This window comes from Mixophyes fleayi, chromosome 8 (genome assembly GCF_038048845.1).
Source record: "Mixophyes fleayi isolate aMixFle1 chromosome 8, aMixFle1.hap1, whole genome shotgun sequence".
NCBI classification, from domain to species: Eukaryota; Metazoa; Chordata; class Amphibia; order Anura; family Limnodynastidae; genus Mixophyes; species Mixophyes fleayi.
In genome coordinates, this window is record NC_134409.1 from 90,293,859 (window position 1) to 90,311,308 (window position 17,450).

Below are 17,450 nucleotides of genomic sequence, written 5' to 3' on the forward strand. Positions count from 1 at the left end.
CAGGAAAGAGGGGTCACAGCAAAGAGCCCCTAATTCTGATACTCTACGAGCTGAAGCTAAAGCCAATAGAAAAGCCGTCTTCCAAGTAAGATACCTAAAATCTATGTAATGTAAAGGTTCAAACGAAGGTCTGGAGAGAGCTCCGAGAACTAGGTTGAGGTCCCAAGGCTCTACTGGATGACAAAACGGGGGCTGAATATGCAGAACCCCTTGTAAATACGTCTTAATGTCAGCCAGGTCTGCAATCTTCTGTTGGAAGTAAATGGAGCAGATATCTGACCCTTGAGGGATCCTAGATGTAGACCCTCTTGCAAAAAGTCAAGCAAGCGAGAAAGAAATCATGAAGTGTGAGACCCTTTAGCCTCACACCACAGGATATAAGTCTTGCAAACTCTGTAATAAATGGATGACGAAGAAGGCTTTCTGGACTTGATCATGGTAGCTATTACCTGCTGAGAAAACTCTCTAGTTTTAAGTATTAGGGTTTCAATAGCCAGGCCGTCAAAGCTAGATGATTTAAACCTTGGTAAAGGAACGGACCTTGAACCAGAAGATCTGGCCGCAAAGGTAGACGGAATGGAGGAGCTGCTGCCAGCCCTAGAAGGTCTGAGAACCACGCTCTTCGTGGCCAATACGGGGCTATTAGAATAGCGGGAACACGCTCTCTTTTTAGCTTCTTTAAGACCCGAGCTATCATGGAGATGGGAGGGAATACGTAAATCATCCAAAATTTCCAAGGGGAAGACATGGCATCTATTAGCGCCGCCCCTGGATCTCGAGCTCTTGAGCCGTACCGTGTGACCTGATGGTTCAGTCTGGACGCCATCAGATCGAAGTCCAGCCTTCCCCAGCAATCCACCAGCAGAGAAAATACCTGTCTGTTTAGGGCCCATTCCCCTGGATGAAGGGTATGCCCGCTGAGGAAGTCTGCCTCCCAATTCTGAATGCCTGGAATGTGGATGGCTGAAATCCTCGGAACGTGATGTTCCGCCCATTTCATTATGCGTACCGCCTCTCGCATGGCTGCGGAGCTGTGAGTACTGCCCTGGTGATTTATGTAAGCCACCGTGGTGGCGTTGTCTGACTACTTGTAGAGGTCTTCCCCTTAGGAAATTCTGGGCTCCTATCAGCGTATTTGTATACTGCTCTGAGCTCCAGTATATTTATAGGAAGAGAGGCTTCCTGAGGGGACCAAAGACCCTGAAGTCTCATGTGTCCTGTCACCTCCACCCCCCATCCTGACAGACTCGCGTCCGTTGTGACGGGAGTCCAAAACCAGGTCTGAAGGGATTGGCCCCTTTCCAAGTTTGTCCTGGATGTCCACCAGGCAAGGGCTAGCCTCGTGGGAGTAGATAGGTGAATGATCTGCCTGTCTAAATGCTTCTGAGATCCTGACCACTTGTGCAGGATCTCTGCTTGAAGAGGACGGGAATGAAACTGTAAATGGGACTACCTCGAATACCGAGACCATTGTCCCCAGGAGCTTCATACAATTTAGGATAGAGACCCTCCTTTTCACAAGGAGGGCTCTGGTCTTTTTCCGCAGAGCCAGAACCTTCTGGTCCGGAAGAAAAATCCTTTTGAGACTGAGTATTGAACACTAGGCCCAGGAAACGCATCTGTATTGCTGGGACTAGTGAAGACTTCAGTATGTTCAATACCTAACCGTGACTTTGAAGAAACTTCATGGAGGTCTCTATGTGCTGAGTTAGGAGTGCAGCCGATGGAGCCTTCAAGAGAAGGTCGTTGAGATAGGGAATTATGGTTATTCCCTTTTGAGACCTGCCATGATCACCATAATTTTGGTGAAAACTCTGGGCGCAGTAGCTAGACCGAAGGGGAAAGCCCTGAATTGAAAGTGTTCCACTCCTACCGCAAAGCGTAGAAGACACTGATGACCCTCCCATATTGGGACATGTAAGTAGGCATCCTTGATGTCTATTGATGCAAGGAATTCCCCTTCTATACCTGCAATCACCGAACGAAGGGATTCCATACGAAACTTCTGAATCCTCAATTGCCTGTTTAGCAACTGAAGATTTAGAATGGGTCTGAAGGAGGCATCTGGTTTTGGAACTAGGAAGATGTTTAAGTAAAAACCCTGTCCCCTTTCCAGAAGACGGACCTGTCCTATAACCTGCGTAGCCAGGAGTTTTAGAATGGCTCCCTGAAGCGCTCTGCGCTTGAGAGGATAATTAGGGAGAGGGGTGATGAAAATTCTGTGACTGGGGGTTGGGCTAGGTCTATGACGTAGCCTCGGGACACTATTCCACGTGTCCAGAGATCTGGTGTGGACGCCCACCATTGATCTCTGAACTAAAGAAGACTTGCTCCCACCTGTGTCTCCCCCTGAGGAGTCATGTCACGCGGAATTCTTGTATGCTGGGCGAACAGATCCTTGCCTAGCTGCTCCTCTGCGCCCTCTGCCTCTGTTAAATGATCCTCTAGCAGCCATGTATCGGCCTCTAGACGGGACTCCCCCACCTCGGGCAAAACTCCGAAAGGAACGAAATCTACCCTGACTGGGTCTATTGTTCACCATAGGAAGAGCAGTGCTCTTGCCCCCTGTGGTTTCGAGAATAACCTTCTCCAGTTCTGCACCGAAAAGGGTTATATCATCAAAGGGTAAATTTTCTAATGCTCTCTTAGAATCGGCATCTACCGACCACGTCCGTAACCAAAGGCTACAACGAGCCGCAACAATAAGAGCAGAGGCCTTAGCATTTACAGATACAGCATCCATAGCTGCATTCGCTACATATTCAGACGTCTCTAGAACATGCTCTGCTAAATTTAAGAGCTCTGAACGAGGAGTGTTACCCTAAGACCCTTAATCAACGCCTCAGTCCATAGCTGAACAGCCTTATTAGTAGCCCAAGCCACGGTCATATTAGGTCTAAATAAACTGCCAATAGCCATGTATGCTGAGCGGAGCGCTAAGTCACACTTCTTATCAGTGTGATCCTCAAGGGCTATACGTTCCTGAACAAGAATGGCAGAAGATGAAGCGAGATGCGCTACTGGGGTGTCTACCCTAGGTAAAGATTCCCATTTATCTACGTCCTCTGAGGGTAAGGGGTAAAGATATTTGAATCTGCCGGCATCATAAACGGTCTATTTGATTTCTGCCAAGTCTCCGAAATAATTTCCAACATTTCTGGAGAATGAGGGAACGTTGCTAGCTGAGTTTTTTTGGTTCTTTTAAACAGGGAGATCCCTGCGGGAGCTGAGGGTTCAGGATCAGGAAAACCTAAGGTATGTCTGATGCCTAAAATGAGACTGTCTACACTCTGTGAAGCTGCTGAATCTGAATCATGATAGCCTTAACCTTCAAGGTCTAACTCTAATTCCCCTTCCTCAGCAGAGGAGAGGTCTGAATCCTGATCTAGGTTCTGAACCGTATCAGAAAAAATCCTTTTTCCCTTGTGAGTAATAGATAATAATCTATTCTCTTTGAGGGCTGTTTCAGAGTGTGAGGCTGTGTTCTCGTCGGACTGACTGCTTGTAAGGGTGATTGGAGTAGTGTTATCACGTACCTCAGTAACCCGCAGCATGACGCTAGTAAGTTTTTCCACAGCAGATGAGAAAGATTGTAGCCAAGACGGTTCCACCACTGTTGCAGACACCTGGGCTGAGCTGTTCTGCGCCTGATCGTCAGCAGTACAGGATGTGCAGAGGGCGTCACGGTCTGTGTCCAACAGAAAGCTTTGTCTTACATTTGGCACAGGTATAAAATATCACAGAAGCCAAAGAGTGACCCTTGCTTTTAGCAGTCCCCTTCTCAGCCATTGTCCCTATTTCAAAAGTAATACAAGGTAATAAACTTTGTATTAAAGATATATAGACAACAGATGGTTATTTAGATAGGAGTCTACCAAGTCTCTGTACCAGGTAGTCCTATATAATAAGTGCACCCTCTCTATATATCTTTCAGTGCTGTCTGAAAAGATACTGAGAGAGAATACAAATATAAACAATATAATCACTCTCCCTTCAGAAAAATTATACTGTTATAAGCCTGTTAGTAAAGCAGGCAGCATATAAATTGGTAGAGGAGAGGCAGAGTAGAGGATTCAGTCAGCGCTGTCTCCGCTTGTCGTCTGATGTAAATTGGCGCCAGGAAATGAATCTGAGGAGAAATGTTGTTAAAACTCCTCCGCCCCTTGTCTGCTGCCCGCTGTGTACCTTTATTATGGCCACCTTGTATGCTAAGGACATGCTTAATTACAATGCCCAGGAGCGTGTGCTTATTAGTACAGCCCTTTCTCACCTCCGAGGAGTGTGAGCGCTGACTTAGCCTCCTTAAAATGCTCGTTGCCTAGGGTGCGCGAGCTGAACTTGCCGGCACAAATGACATAAGGAGGAGAGGCTGTTACAGCTTCACTCCTTTAACCGTTAACGGGGCTGTGGTTGCGGACCGCGGGGACCCTTTTTACTGTCCCGTTTTAATAAATATGCCACCACGCTGACCCATTATTTATAAATACTATTTGGGAATGCCGGCAGAGGTGCTGCGTAAGGGAGCCATAACTGCTTCTCTTACCTGTGCGGGAGCCGGAGTGAGCAGAGTAAAATCTTGTTCACTCACCTGGGACTTTATCTAGAGTCCCACGCCGCACCTAATATGGGAATAAAAAATAAAAACATGTATTCGCTAAAAACTAACTGAGTATAGGCAGTAGCCTATACCCTAGTGACCATTGCTCCCAGTCACTTTAGAAAAACTGAGGATCTCACAGGAGGATGGGGCATAGTAGGGGAGGAGTTCAAAGATCTAGCAGTTAAAGTAACAATACTATACCCCAATGTCTCGCAGTGTCCCCCAATGGCAGGAAAGAGAAATCTACATTTTTAAATTAAAGTTCACATTCAGATATTGTTAGGAGAGGCCACATCTGCATTTTAGAAGGCATGTATTCTTCTGCCATAGTTGGTTTGGTAATGCTTAATAGTACTACAAATGGCAGTTGTGTGAAAAATGCATCAGTGGTTCAAAAGTGGTGAGGTGGCCAGCAGACTACCTATCGTGCTTGGTGCTTGGCTGCCTGCTATTGTAGCATCCTTGGTCGTACATGTTTTGTGGGGGGGAGCTTTGTTGGTTCTTCTGGACGTTTGGCCTGTGCAGGTGGCGATACATTTATAGCTGCGTAGTCTGTATGCATGGTGGCACAGTGGTCACCTCACAGCACTGAAGTCATGAGTTTGATTCTGATCAGGACCTGTATTTAGTTTGTATGTACTCCCCATATTCACAGGTTTGCTTCTGACTGAATTGGTCTGTGTGAGCATATTTGACTTTATGTAACGGAGAAGATCCTTGTGTCTAGTCCCTTTATTGACCCATACCTCCCTGGCTCTTATGTCTGGTCATGGTCTTAACTAGGTACATAACCTTTTTTCTTTCCCATTTATTAGAATGAATAGCAGATTAAAAAATACACAAAAAAAATTTTTTTTTTTCGTCATTTGTTTTTATTGAAAGAATAACGTATACAGCATATGGACCAAATACATAAGCAATATTAACTAAAAGCATCAAAGTCTGTCAACTTATAATAGATGACGCTTAGTATAAAGACAAACAAGGCACAACGGACAAGAGAGAAGAGTGGAAGAGGGTATAAAAAGGAACGGGGAGGAAGAGGAAAAGAGAAAAAGCGTGTTTGGGAGGGATTGAGGGGAGAACTTGTTTCATGGTGGAAATTTAGTTAGGATAAGGATGTCAGATCCTAGTGTTCAGCTTCTACTCGCCCGCTAGTTTGTCTACCCAAAAACCATGAATTTTAATGTGGTTTCAATAATGTGATTTATGATAAAAGGTGTTTTGGCTAGAAACCAATAAGTGGTCCCAGAATTTCCTTATTAATAAGTCCTACTTGACCCACTGTATACATAAGTCATTACAAAAATGAGTGATCAGGCACAAAAAAAAAAAGAAGCATGTGAAGTGAGGACCCATTGTAGGTTTAATTTGCCACAGATTTTAGTGTATTATTTGTATGCCAGAAGTATAAAGCAATCCTTAATGGACACACACTGAAGGAGTCTATCAGGAAAGATAATTCTGTTTTTACATGATTATTATACCTCATCCTCAACTTTTTCTATCAATATAATAATGTATTTAATCTATATGCTTAAATGATGGTGTCAAACAGTTATTACTATGAGTGGTTCATTTAGCAGTATGTACATGATCAGTGCTCAGAATGAATGAGAAGGGTTTACATGGGAACAGCTGGGACCTGATTGCACTGTGGATTAGGAACCTCCATTACTTTGCAGCAGATGTTAGTGATTTCTCAGCAATGAGTCGGGTTGGTCTCTGGGCATTGGGATTAGATGGGCACATTATAAGCAGTTTGTTGATTTCAAGCCTCTGTGCACAGTGTCTTGCATCCCCGCTCTACAATACAAGATATAAATATTTTTATGTCCTCATACTTCTGTACATCATGCATCGTTCTTCAGAAGTCGCAGCATCTGCTAAATACTTGCAGAAAACGACATCGGTAAGCATATTGATTGCTATCTTTGCTGTTAGATTTTTTTTTCTCTATGTGGATTTAGTCTGCAAGCTCTAATATATATTGCTACACATGTGCTTGTATATAATGTATATGTGAAGTTTGAGTTAATATTTGGTACCTTAGAGTAATTATTATGAACTATCAAAGGAATTATCTGATTGATTGATAAGAGTTACAAATAAAGAACTGTCCAGTGCATGCTTGTACTGCATTTTTCTGTGATAAACTGGTTTGGCCTTTTGCTTTGTCACAGAATTGCTGTAATTTTGTCTGAGAAGCAAGTTTGTCCATAGCAAAAACCATAACATGTCACATAGGCAAGTGATTGTTACACAGTAAATACCTTTTTATTGAGCATTACACTGTAATAACGTGATTGCTCCTTCAGCAATAAAACTATTTGAGTCTACAATGCAGCCATATCCTGATCTAAATACCCTTACTAGAGTATTTTGCCTTTGATCATTCAGCCGTCATCCCAGAAGTATTTAAAAACTAAATTGTTAATCCACTTTTTTGAGAATCCTCATAATTGTGTAAGTATAGAGGTTTATATTGTGTTGCAGGATATTATGTGAATGTACTATAGTAAAAGATTGCACGTAGTTGTAAATGATAAAAACACATCTACATGACTGTGTTTTCACATCTGTTTTGAATTTGCATGCAACTTCAGACACATACAACTTTAAATCTTGCCTATAAATGCATCTGGAGCAAAGATGTGACTCTCATCAACTTCAAAACTTACACCCAGTTTATATACATACAGTATTTGCAAAGTTTTTGTATGGTATGTAACCTAATTCAAGATCCATATTACTTAAAGTATGACATCTCAAAGGGAGCAAAGTTCCAGTAAGAATTTTTTTTAAGCCGTTTTCTTTCTCTCTCCTTTGAGGATTCATAAACTCTAAGTAAAATTGTATTCTTGTACATAAATTAATGCATTTTTGTCACATTTTTCTTAACTGTACATAGACAAATTGATTGATCTAATGGACAGGCAATACTTAAAGCAAGACCTATACCTATACACTTAAAGAAACAGTAATTTATTTTTATACCTAATTGCATATGATAGCATAAATGACCATGTAGAGGGTCAAATATATATATATATATATATATATATATATATATATATATATGGGATGTATATAGCTGTTAAAAGCTATTCATGATGATCTTTAAAAGATTAGTAGACTGATTTGCTAATTATTAGTAAAATTAGTAAATTCCAAGATTAAAGATACAATTGGGAAATGTCAATGATCTTCCCTACCCATCCCTGCCTATGGTCTGTCCACACTTGCCCCATTTTGTTCAGTCATTACCCACAAACAATTAGGCCATGCTGTTTTAAATGCAGGACAATTGGGATTGTCCAGCAAGGAACTGTAGGGTTATGGTGTGGTGACTATGTAGTATATCTAATGACTGATTGCTATTTTCTGTTAAATTCATGTTTGACAATGTATATTGTATGTAACCTTGTAATATAATCTCAACGTGTCCTTTCCTAGATAACAAAAGTTTAAACTTGTGCAAGTACCAGTAATCTTTTGAAACTAGCCAGGCCTGGGATAGACAAGGGTCTTGGAGTTTGAACCCAAACCATCTAGCTCAGCAAGAAGTAGCAGAGGTGAGAACTCAAGGTCTGGTGAACATTCCATCTCCAGACATCCCTAGCTCACTTTGAAGCCCTGTGACATTTGGGAGATCCATCTGTCTTTATTGACAGCTAAACGCCAAAGGTGGGGGATGAGAGTTATGAGGAAAAAAGGGTTTAAAATCATCTGCTCTTAGACATCAAATTGTTCATTTCTTTGAGGGAGCCTGTCAAGGCTGAAATGTGCCATTACTCAATGTGTTTTCCTCACATGCCAATTCCTGAAACTTGTAAGTAAGGACTCTGGGTTTTATTTCCTATTTTCTTTTCTGAAACTCTTGTGCAAAACCCATTGTATGTGAACTTACGACGCACAGGGAGGCTCATGCTACAGGTGTATGTGATTTAAGTGTGAAACATTAATAAGTGGTTCTGGTGAACGTAAGGACACCATAATAAATACTTTGTGGTGGTAGAAAAGGTGTATTCATTGTTAATTAACTAAGGTAACACCAGTCACGGCCAGCTTTTCAGATTGCTGTATCTGGGACAGGCTGGGCGTTCGTGACATATGGGTATGTAAATATAGGAAGTATGTATAGTAGAGGTTCATACATGAAATAAGTCTGTAAGAAAAATATACATAAAGCATCAAATTCTTTGATCAGCAGGGTAAAGGGTCCCATACTTCTCAAGCCATTAGATGTTACATGGTATTTTCTTGATCAGCATATAGTATGCCTTTTGGTACTAAGCAAAGGGAATCTGTTATTTGTGTATATTCTTACAATGTTTATGCTCGGGAAACTGAAAGTATAGAAAAATAAACTTCCAAGATTTGCATCAGTAAAAAAATAGGGTGTGTCCTGGTTAAAGTGCACAATAAAGAACAACTCATAATAGCATCTACCTGGTGCAGACATTCTCCATATTCTTGTTTTTAAATGCACAGTACAGATTTTCCAGAGATAAAAGTGGCATGGATGTTTGGGATGTGACCATGGAACAATATGACGTGTCCTAGTTTTATAACTGGATTGGCCTGGGCTATTGGGGCATGGCTAATTTTGGCCACATTTTTTCTTTAGTTTAGGAAAGTTGAGAAGTATGCAGGTGAAGTGCTTGTTTTCTTCTCCAATGACACATGCAGAGATGTGCGATCTGCTTAAAATGCTTTAATGTTTTTGGAAGTCTCTTAGAACTTTACAGACCAGTGTCTGTCTCATGCTCTAACTCTACAATAAAAAAAAAAACAACTAAGCACAGTTTTTATAATTTATTACAAATAGTATTATGTCAGATAAACCTATTCACAAACCCCACTGTTGCCCTTATATGAGTTTACTACAGGAAGCGGTTTCTGATGTGTAGTATTTTTAAACTCTGTAATGTACTATAAAATGTGAATTGCTTTATAGAAATAGCTTATTAGCAACATTCACAAATACATGTACAAAAATGTCAGTACTGAATACACTTCAGTTAATATTGTGATTTATTTAGAGATGTTTTCCTTTGCAAACCAGATTTCCTGTCGGCATATTTATTGAAGTACTGCAGGTAGAGAGTAGTGACCTAAGATAAACTATTACAGAAAACAGTAGTTTATATTCAGTTTGGTAATAGAAGTACACGTGGTTCTAAACATCTTTGTATGTCAGTTCACAGTACATTGAAATTTTTGAGCTTTTTGGGGTAATTTCTGTCCAAATATTTTAATTTTTGATTAATATGGTATATATTGTATAAGTGACCATCATTTAAAAATTCCTTTTATAGATGGAGCTCACAGAAGTTGTCCACTGGCGTCGCGCTATACTGGCAGTGAGCTTCAATTTGGTAGCCTTGGCTCTCTCCACCACAGCCCTTCTTAGCAGCTACTGGTGTGAAGGCACTCAGAAAGTCCCTAAGCCACTTTGTGGAAATGGAAAAGCAACCAAGTGCATAGTGGTTCCCATAGCCATGGAGAGCATCAATGCCTCTGGACAAGATGTGGTCCAGTACAGCTGGGAGACTGGAGATGACAGATTTGCTTTCCGTTATTTTCACACTGGGATCTGGTATTCTTGTGAGGAGAACATCTTGGGAGCAGGTAAGAAATCCAATAATTTTGTTCTGAACTTAATGGTGCAGCAAAAATATTAGATTCTATTTACATGACTGTACAACAGGGTTCTTAATAAGGGTTTTTTCTGTAGGTTACACAAATGGTTCATTAGTATAAATAAGTTTGGACATCATCTTTTTAATAAATTGACATTTCTTAAGTACTTGGTGCAGCAGATTATGCTTATTCACAAACACTAACATACCTTTGTTTTACACTTGCAATGTATGAATTGCTAATTATATTTTAATAACAATAGGTACATTTCATTCGTAAATGAACGCATTTAAAAGCAAATACGTAATTACTTTAAACTGAACGATCTGTAAATGCCACAAACTTTCATACATGAAGCATGAATGGAAAATACACTGTCTGGTTGAACTTTATTAAAACAAATAAAAATAAAGTTCAGTGAACTATCTACCGTCCATTGCAAGCACCTAAAATCCTACATCCCTTATGGATAAAGGAGTTTTGATATTGGAATAAAAAATAGAATTGGCATACCGTAATATGTCAGTTACTTTTGTTGTGACATAACTGGCCATGTAATTGTGTGTGTAAATCCACACAATTGCTGACTAGTGACAAGGCTAGCCTGTTTCTCAGACTTGGGGGTAAATGTATCAAGCTGAGAGTTTTCTGGCGGGTTTGAAAAACCAATCAGATTCTAGCTATCATTTATTTAGTACATTCTACAAAATGATAGCTAGAATCTGATTGGTTGCTATAGGCAACATCTCCACTTTTCAAACCCGCCGGAAAACTCTCCGCTTGATACATTTACTCCTTGGTGTCCTGTGCTTCCCCAGATTGAGGAAAGATAGAAGGGTCATCATATTAAGGTAACAATCTGCAGGGATGAGAGAGGACAGATAAAACACTTCATATAGTTACAGATATATTATTGTAGGGTTTATCTTATGCAATATCCAAATCTACCATATTCTGCTTTCTTTCTTTTTGTATTCTGTTCTAGCTAGCTGTAATATTTTGAAATGCAGAAATTAATCAAGAACTCCATATTTTAGGTAACATTGCCACTGACATAAACAAGTGTACTAATAGCAGCAGTGAAAAAGTATAAACAGTGCTATTTATGTACTAACAATTTATTAAGTATATTGTGCAATCCATTGCTCATTAATTCACTATAAACCATAGTTGCAGACTCTCCCGAAATGTCTGTAAAACCCCTGAATTTTTGGGAGTACTCCCGGGAGAGCAGGGCAACCTTCCACAGTCTGCCCTCTTTATTGGTGAAGTGGAAGGGGGCGGAGCTAAACGTATCATCCCAGCCCCACCCCTGCTGTGATTGGCCGAAATTGGCAAAGTTTGACAGGGGCAGGCCCTGACAACGCGATTCTTGTGGCCACACCCCCCCAACGGAGCCCCCTCCCGGATAGCTTTGTGCCAAAGTTGGCAAGTATGCTATAAACATTGTATAAATCAATTATATTGCCTATAAATTTCCCAGAATTTACTGAATATTATCTATTGCCAAGATGGCAAGAGTCTTATATCAAGGCACTGCAGTATGGATGTAACCTTGGAGATTATTGATCTAGACATGTTGAGCCTGAGTCTTAAAGGAAAGCAAGGCAAAAAAAAAAAGGAGTACATTTCTTGCAGAAGATATTTGCCTCATTTAAATTAAGCAATTCTCTAACATGTATTAATATTTGTATTTAAAAGATTTTTAGTAAATATCCACATACAGTGCATCCATGCTATCCAATTTAATATGGAACATCTCTGTAAGTTTCTTTAGCAACCTATATTGTTTTGCAAATTAGCATTCAGAAAGTCCATAGCTCCCTTCATGAGATCCCCAAGGCATAACTAAAAACATCTATGTGAAATTTGACTTGACATGTTCCATATATTTTTAATATCCAAACTTGTAACCTGTGCAGGAGACACATCAAATTTGACTTTTTCATTAAGTCTTCTCTGAAAATCAAATAATAATTTGTATCTATATAAAAATGCTGCAAAACTAATGCTCAATTTCTATCAAATGTAAACTTTATTAGATGCTAATGTTTAAATATATAAGGGTGAAATACAACATATCGATATTCAATTGTGAAATAAATCTATTATTTTATAATAATTACAATATACACTGGGGCTTTTGTCAATAGCAACCAATCAGGTTCTAGCTGCCATTTTTCTCGGACCGTTTACAAAAGAATAGCAAACGCCATAAATGACTGTTAATATATCACAGCTGCCAGCATTCTGAAATAGTTTCTAAGTATACTGTGTTGCTGAGCTGGTGCATATAAGCATGTTATGTGCCACACTGTCTTCGAGCACTACAATTCCAGACACCATAAGTGTATTGAATTTGAGTGTACCATGCTTTTATACTATTTAAAAGCTCCTCTTCCATTTACAGTATATTAACTTATAAAACCCAGTGAATACGAATAAACAGTGGGAAGTGTAGCATGCATTTGGGCAATACTGAAATAGGAACTTTTGCATGGATAAACATTTTTAGAGACATCTTAATGAACTTGGGACTGTCCTTGGAAAGTTAGTAACAAAATATGCTCTTGTCAATATGCAGAGTCACTTTCTTACTGCATTCACATAGATATTGGTTGAGCCAACATTATGGCTACCTTCACTGCACGTATACAATTGGTGTACAATTATTATCATTTATTTATAAATAGTTGGTTTATTACACAGCGCTGTACATTAAGGGACATAAAACAAGCAAATGACATACCAGGATATGAAACAAAAGATAAAGATGTCCCTACATAAATGAACTTTACAATGGTTGCAGCTGCTGGTTAGGAAAGTGCATGAGGCCATTGTAAGGCAGCAGCATTTTCAGCGGACAATAATAAAGCAGTCATTGGCAATTGCCATTTCTCTGTAGCTAGCAGTGCTGTGGCACAGTTGGAATGATGAGAGACAGTGGAAGGCAGAGACACAAAACATGAACAAATCGCTGTAGAACGCTTATAACAGTCAGCTGCTGTTAACCATAACTAAATTTCCTTTTCTGACTGTAAAGAAGACTTTTGTTTATGTGCTGCTTGGCTACTCCTGTGGTTATCAGTCAGATTGGAGTAGTGGTGTGCCTGGTGTTCTTCTTTAGTATCATGCATCCTACTGGACAATTGACTGGACAATTGACTGGTGGCTGCTGCTGCTGCCACCAATCAGGCAGCAGAGATCACCAAAGTAAAAACAGAGATGCCAACAGCAATGACAATTGTACCATAGTGGATTACTTTGGGCTTGGTCACTGGGCTACCTGCATTGTTTTCCTAATAGGCTACTGGGCAGAGTCTTGCCCCCCCCCTCCCAGACTTAAATTTGTCAGACAGCCCCTGTCTAGCACCTGAACTGAGATGGTAATCAGTAGATGTTCTAAACCCTGTACTTGGTGTGATAACATTCCACAACACTATAATGAAATTTCCTACTTCCTGCACAAATTTTTAACTGTTTTATAATTGTAAGTAGATGATTATTTGGAAAGTAGAGCAGAGAGCCAACCTAAACTGCAGCCATCAGTAATTATCAGTAATAAGGGGGTCTATACAAACAAATAGGGTTTCTATATGTATGATCAGTTATTTGTGTACTTTTGGTGTGACTTACAACTCGTATAAAAATACTCCAATGTGAGCTGCAATAAATGATAGCTCAACCCAAAAACAGAAAAGAACATTTTCAGTGTAGTTTGTACTTACCTACCACACTCTGTTTGTCGCACACTCCAACAGCCTCACACTATACTCTACTGTCTTCTTTCTTCTTAGCCTTTTGAAATACTTGAATGAGAAGTTCATGTAGGAGGGGCCTTGACACCCACTTGTCTTGTTTCAATTTGACTGAGCCAAAAATGGAGAGGGGAAGAGGCACAAGAATGTTATCCATGGTGGATCTGGCAAATGCAGCAACATATTTTTTATTAAGGGTATCACATGTGGACTTTAGTCACATTTTAATCATGACATTTATGTTTAATGTATGACAGGTAATATAAGACAATACCACTTTCCCCATTACAAAATTAGCTGTTGACCAGGAGGGCTGCATGGTTCCCCTGGGCCACATGTTGCCCACCACTGATGTACACTCTGTTCCATTGTATGCATCTGTGAAAATAAACTAAATGACTGAATTTTCTGTTACATTGAAACTATTGGCTCAGACAAAACATGCTAAGCTTATATTCTGGAGCGGTAGGCAAAAATATTTTTGCTGTTGTCCAATTAATGGCCTGTGGAATGCAGGACTTTTTTGTGGCTCCCACCATCCATGACAATGTCCGAAAACTTTACTTCATAGCATCATATTTAGTATATTGTTACATATTCTTACATAGTTTGTATGATTAGAATAGGAAAAAAAAGACAGATGTCCATCAAGTTCAATTTGTAATTGTGTTTATTCACAGGAAGGCAAAATAGAGCCCCTAGTGCAAGAGATGCCGATTCAGCCTCACATGGCAAAAAAGAATCCTGACCTTGGATCAATCGTCCCCATAATGTATTTTACTAATTATAGCTACAGATACCATTTCTTATAAGAAAAGTATCCAATAAATATAACATTATTTTTGAGAATTTGCCATGACCACTTTATATGGTAAGGAATTCCACAGCTTAGTCACCCTTACAGCAAAGGACCTCTTTCTTTTTTCAAAAATATTTTTATTATGACAGCGAAGAGATCTAAAAGGAATTTTATACATGGTACAATAAGAAACAGGTCGTAAACAGGTGTAATAAGGATTGAAATGGTTTCTATTTGTTGAAAGATTTGTATATGATGGAAGGGTGTTTATCTATTTCCCCCAACATTGGAAAAGGGCTGATGTCAGGGGTTCTTGTTGTGTGTAGTTCCTAGCCAGTGCATTTTAAACAAAAAGAGAATGCTGCAGGTAGCCATTTCCAGGGATGGTGGGTGTGACAGGATGGACCGCCTATGCCAACCTGTCTGTTGTTGCTGGGAACCGGGTGAGCTTACTTTGCCACCGTTCCCTTTCGTTATCCCATGTGCGCGCCCTCTTGCCGCAGTAGGAGGGGCTTACAATGCTGTCACCACTGAGCTCCTTCTATGACACTCAGAACCACGTTCCTTCTGGGTAACTGACCCTGCTAGTGTACCTCGTTGCTGCTGTTCCCGGGCTGGTACTTCTGACCTCTCACTATAAATCAGGGTTGCTGTGGATGGATTTTTCCCTGGCCTATCACACTAAACAGGGCTGCATGGGTAGCAGGCAGAGTGGGGGTACTGGAAAAGCTTGGATCCAAACCTCAGACAGCCGGAGAACAAATTAGATTTAGGGTCTAATCTGCAGGTCACAGTATTACAGCAATATTGAAGATGTTTTCAAGCAGGTCTTGAAGCAAGATGTTTATTTGCTCTCAGTGGTTAAAGGTCCCAGTGATCAGGTCAGTTGAAATCAGAAGAATACATTACATGCTCACACAGCTCACCTTTTATACAGTTCTGACATAACTCCTAGCAGAGGTAAACCAGCCCCTTGGACCTAGCTGACTCCAACCCGTCTAGAACAATCCCTCAGATCTCAGGATGTAATCTAATTTTGCATCTAACACAATTTAACTTCCACATCCCCACTTCAGATGTTCTGTCTCCATTGTTTAGAGTTCCTGTCTGTCTAATAGGACCTGCATTCAGGTAACGGCCACCTGCTGTGCATTCAAGTGTTGGTCACTCACCTTGAATAGACTTAATTAGCCTTAATGAGGACATCCTCTACACTACACAACAGACTTACAAATGCTTATCAGAAATCAAAGATATACCTTAGACATGAATGCATTTCCTTGCACTAAGATATGCAAAAGGCTTCCAAAACAAATACTTATTGTATCATGTATACATCAGAAATAAGGTATTTGCTTTTGAAAGGTTAAAACAGAAAAACCAAATTTTCTACCCTGGTCTCAGAAATAACGATTTCCTATCTCACAATATACACAATATCAAAAATAAGTGCACATGCAATTATATAAATAAGCGCCCTGTGCTATGTCCTTTAAATAAATTTATACTAAAAGTTATTTATCAGTGATCCAGTCACAGTGGGGTACGGTGAATCAATTTCTGAAGGATGGATTTGCGGCCTACAGAGCCGACATCATTAGAAGTTTCTTATTCAGACTTGGGATTCAGAGTTGATCTGTCAGATGGCCAAATAGGGCCCACTGAGAGGCATTTGTAAAGGGGATACCAAGCACATTGTTGCAATAAGTTGTTAAAACATCCCAGGACATTCGTGTAAGCTGACATTGTCACAAGCGGTGATACAAATCTGCCTCAGGACTCATACATTTTGTACAAATGCTGTCTGAGGAGAGGCAAATTCTGTGCTTTGGGAGATAAATAAGCCTGGTGCAAGATCTTGTAAGTCATGTCTTGATAGCTAATAGCCGATATGAGTTTAAGTGTGATTTGAATAGTATGGAGGATGTCTGAGTATGTTATGGTGGAGAAGTGCATTGACCGTTGTTGGATTCCCAATAAGTTATCTTCCAGAATAATTTCAGGTTTATGACTGCACAAATAGATTGGTATCTGTTTTCAATGATAGGGGCATATTCAATTGTTGCCATTTCCCGCAGCGTTAAAAGTATTAATACTGTGGTAATACTAAGCTGGATTTCAGCTCGCAGCTCCCCGAGCTGCGAGCTGAAATCCAGCGTGAAAGATACCGTAATAACTGTATTTAACTGTAATGACGGTAATAGTGCGCACGCCACGTTACTTTTAGATGTATCGCCAACAATTGAATATGCCCCAATAGAGTTGACTGGGTTAGTGAAATCGTATTGGTGTAAGAGTGGAAGGGCTGCTCTCGGGTAGTGGGTGGCTTGCACGTGGACAAACCGATTATGAGAGAGGAATTCAAATTTTTCTGATACTTGTTGAGTACGTGTGTGGGTGTTTAGAGAGATCAAGGAGGTCTTCATTGCTGTGCCCACCTGATGAATGGCAGAGCGACCAGTCCATCCTGAAAGTGTAAATTGCCCATGAATGGGAGGAATAGCGAGTGACTGTAAAAAAGTTTGTGGGCTGACCGAATTTCAAGTCCGTCAAGTAGCCTTAATAAGAATATTGTCAATCTTAAGTTCTTTCAAATTATTTAGAGCATGAAAAAAAAATGAGAATCTAAGGAAACATCGGTGTATGT

At 40.1% G+C, this 17,450-nt stretch overlaps 1 protein-coding gene across 2 annotated transcripts in view; it reads left to right on the forward strand.

The window, feature by feature from the left end:
• The first annotated feature begins 6,345 nt into the window (after positions 1-6,345).
• GSG1 (germ cell associated 1) overlaps positions 6,346-17,450 on the forward strand; it is a 62,669-nt gene continuing 51,564 nt past the window's right edge. The window contains exons 1-2 of one of the 2 annotated variants that reach the window (XM_075182875.1): positions 6,346-6,512; positions 9,922-10,234. In XM_075182875.1, the coding sequence (XP_075038976.1) occupies positions 6,456-6,512; positions 9,922-10,234 (370 nt within the window). In that variant the 5' untranslated portion in view covers positions 6,346-6,455. Of the gene's footprint in view, positions 6,513-7,948; positions 8,176-9,921; positions 10,235-17,450 lie in introns of those variants that run through there. The other variant, XM_075182873.1, reaches the window with a different exon arrangement.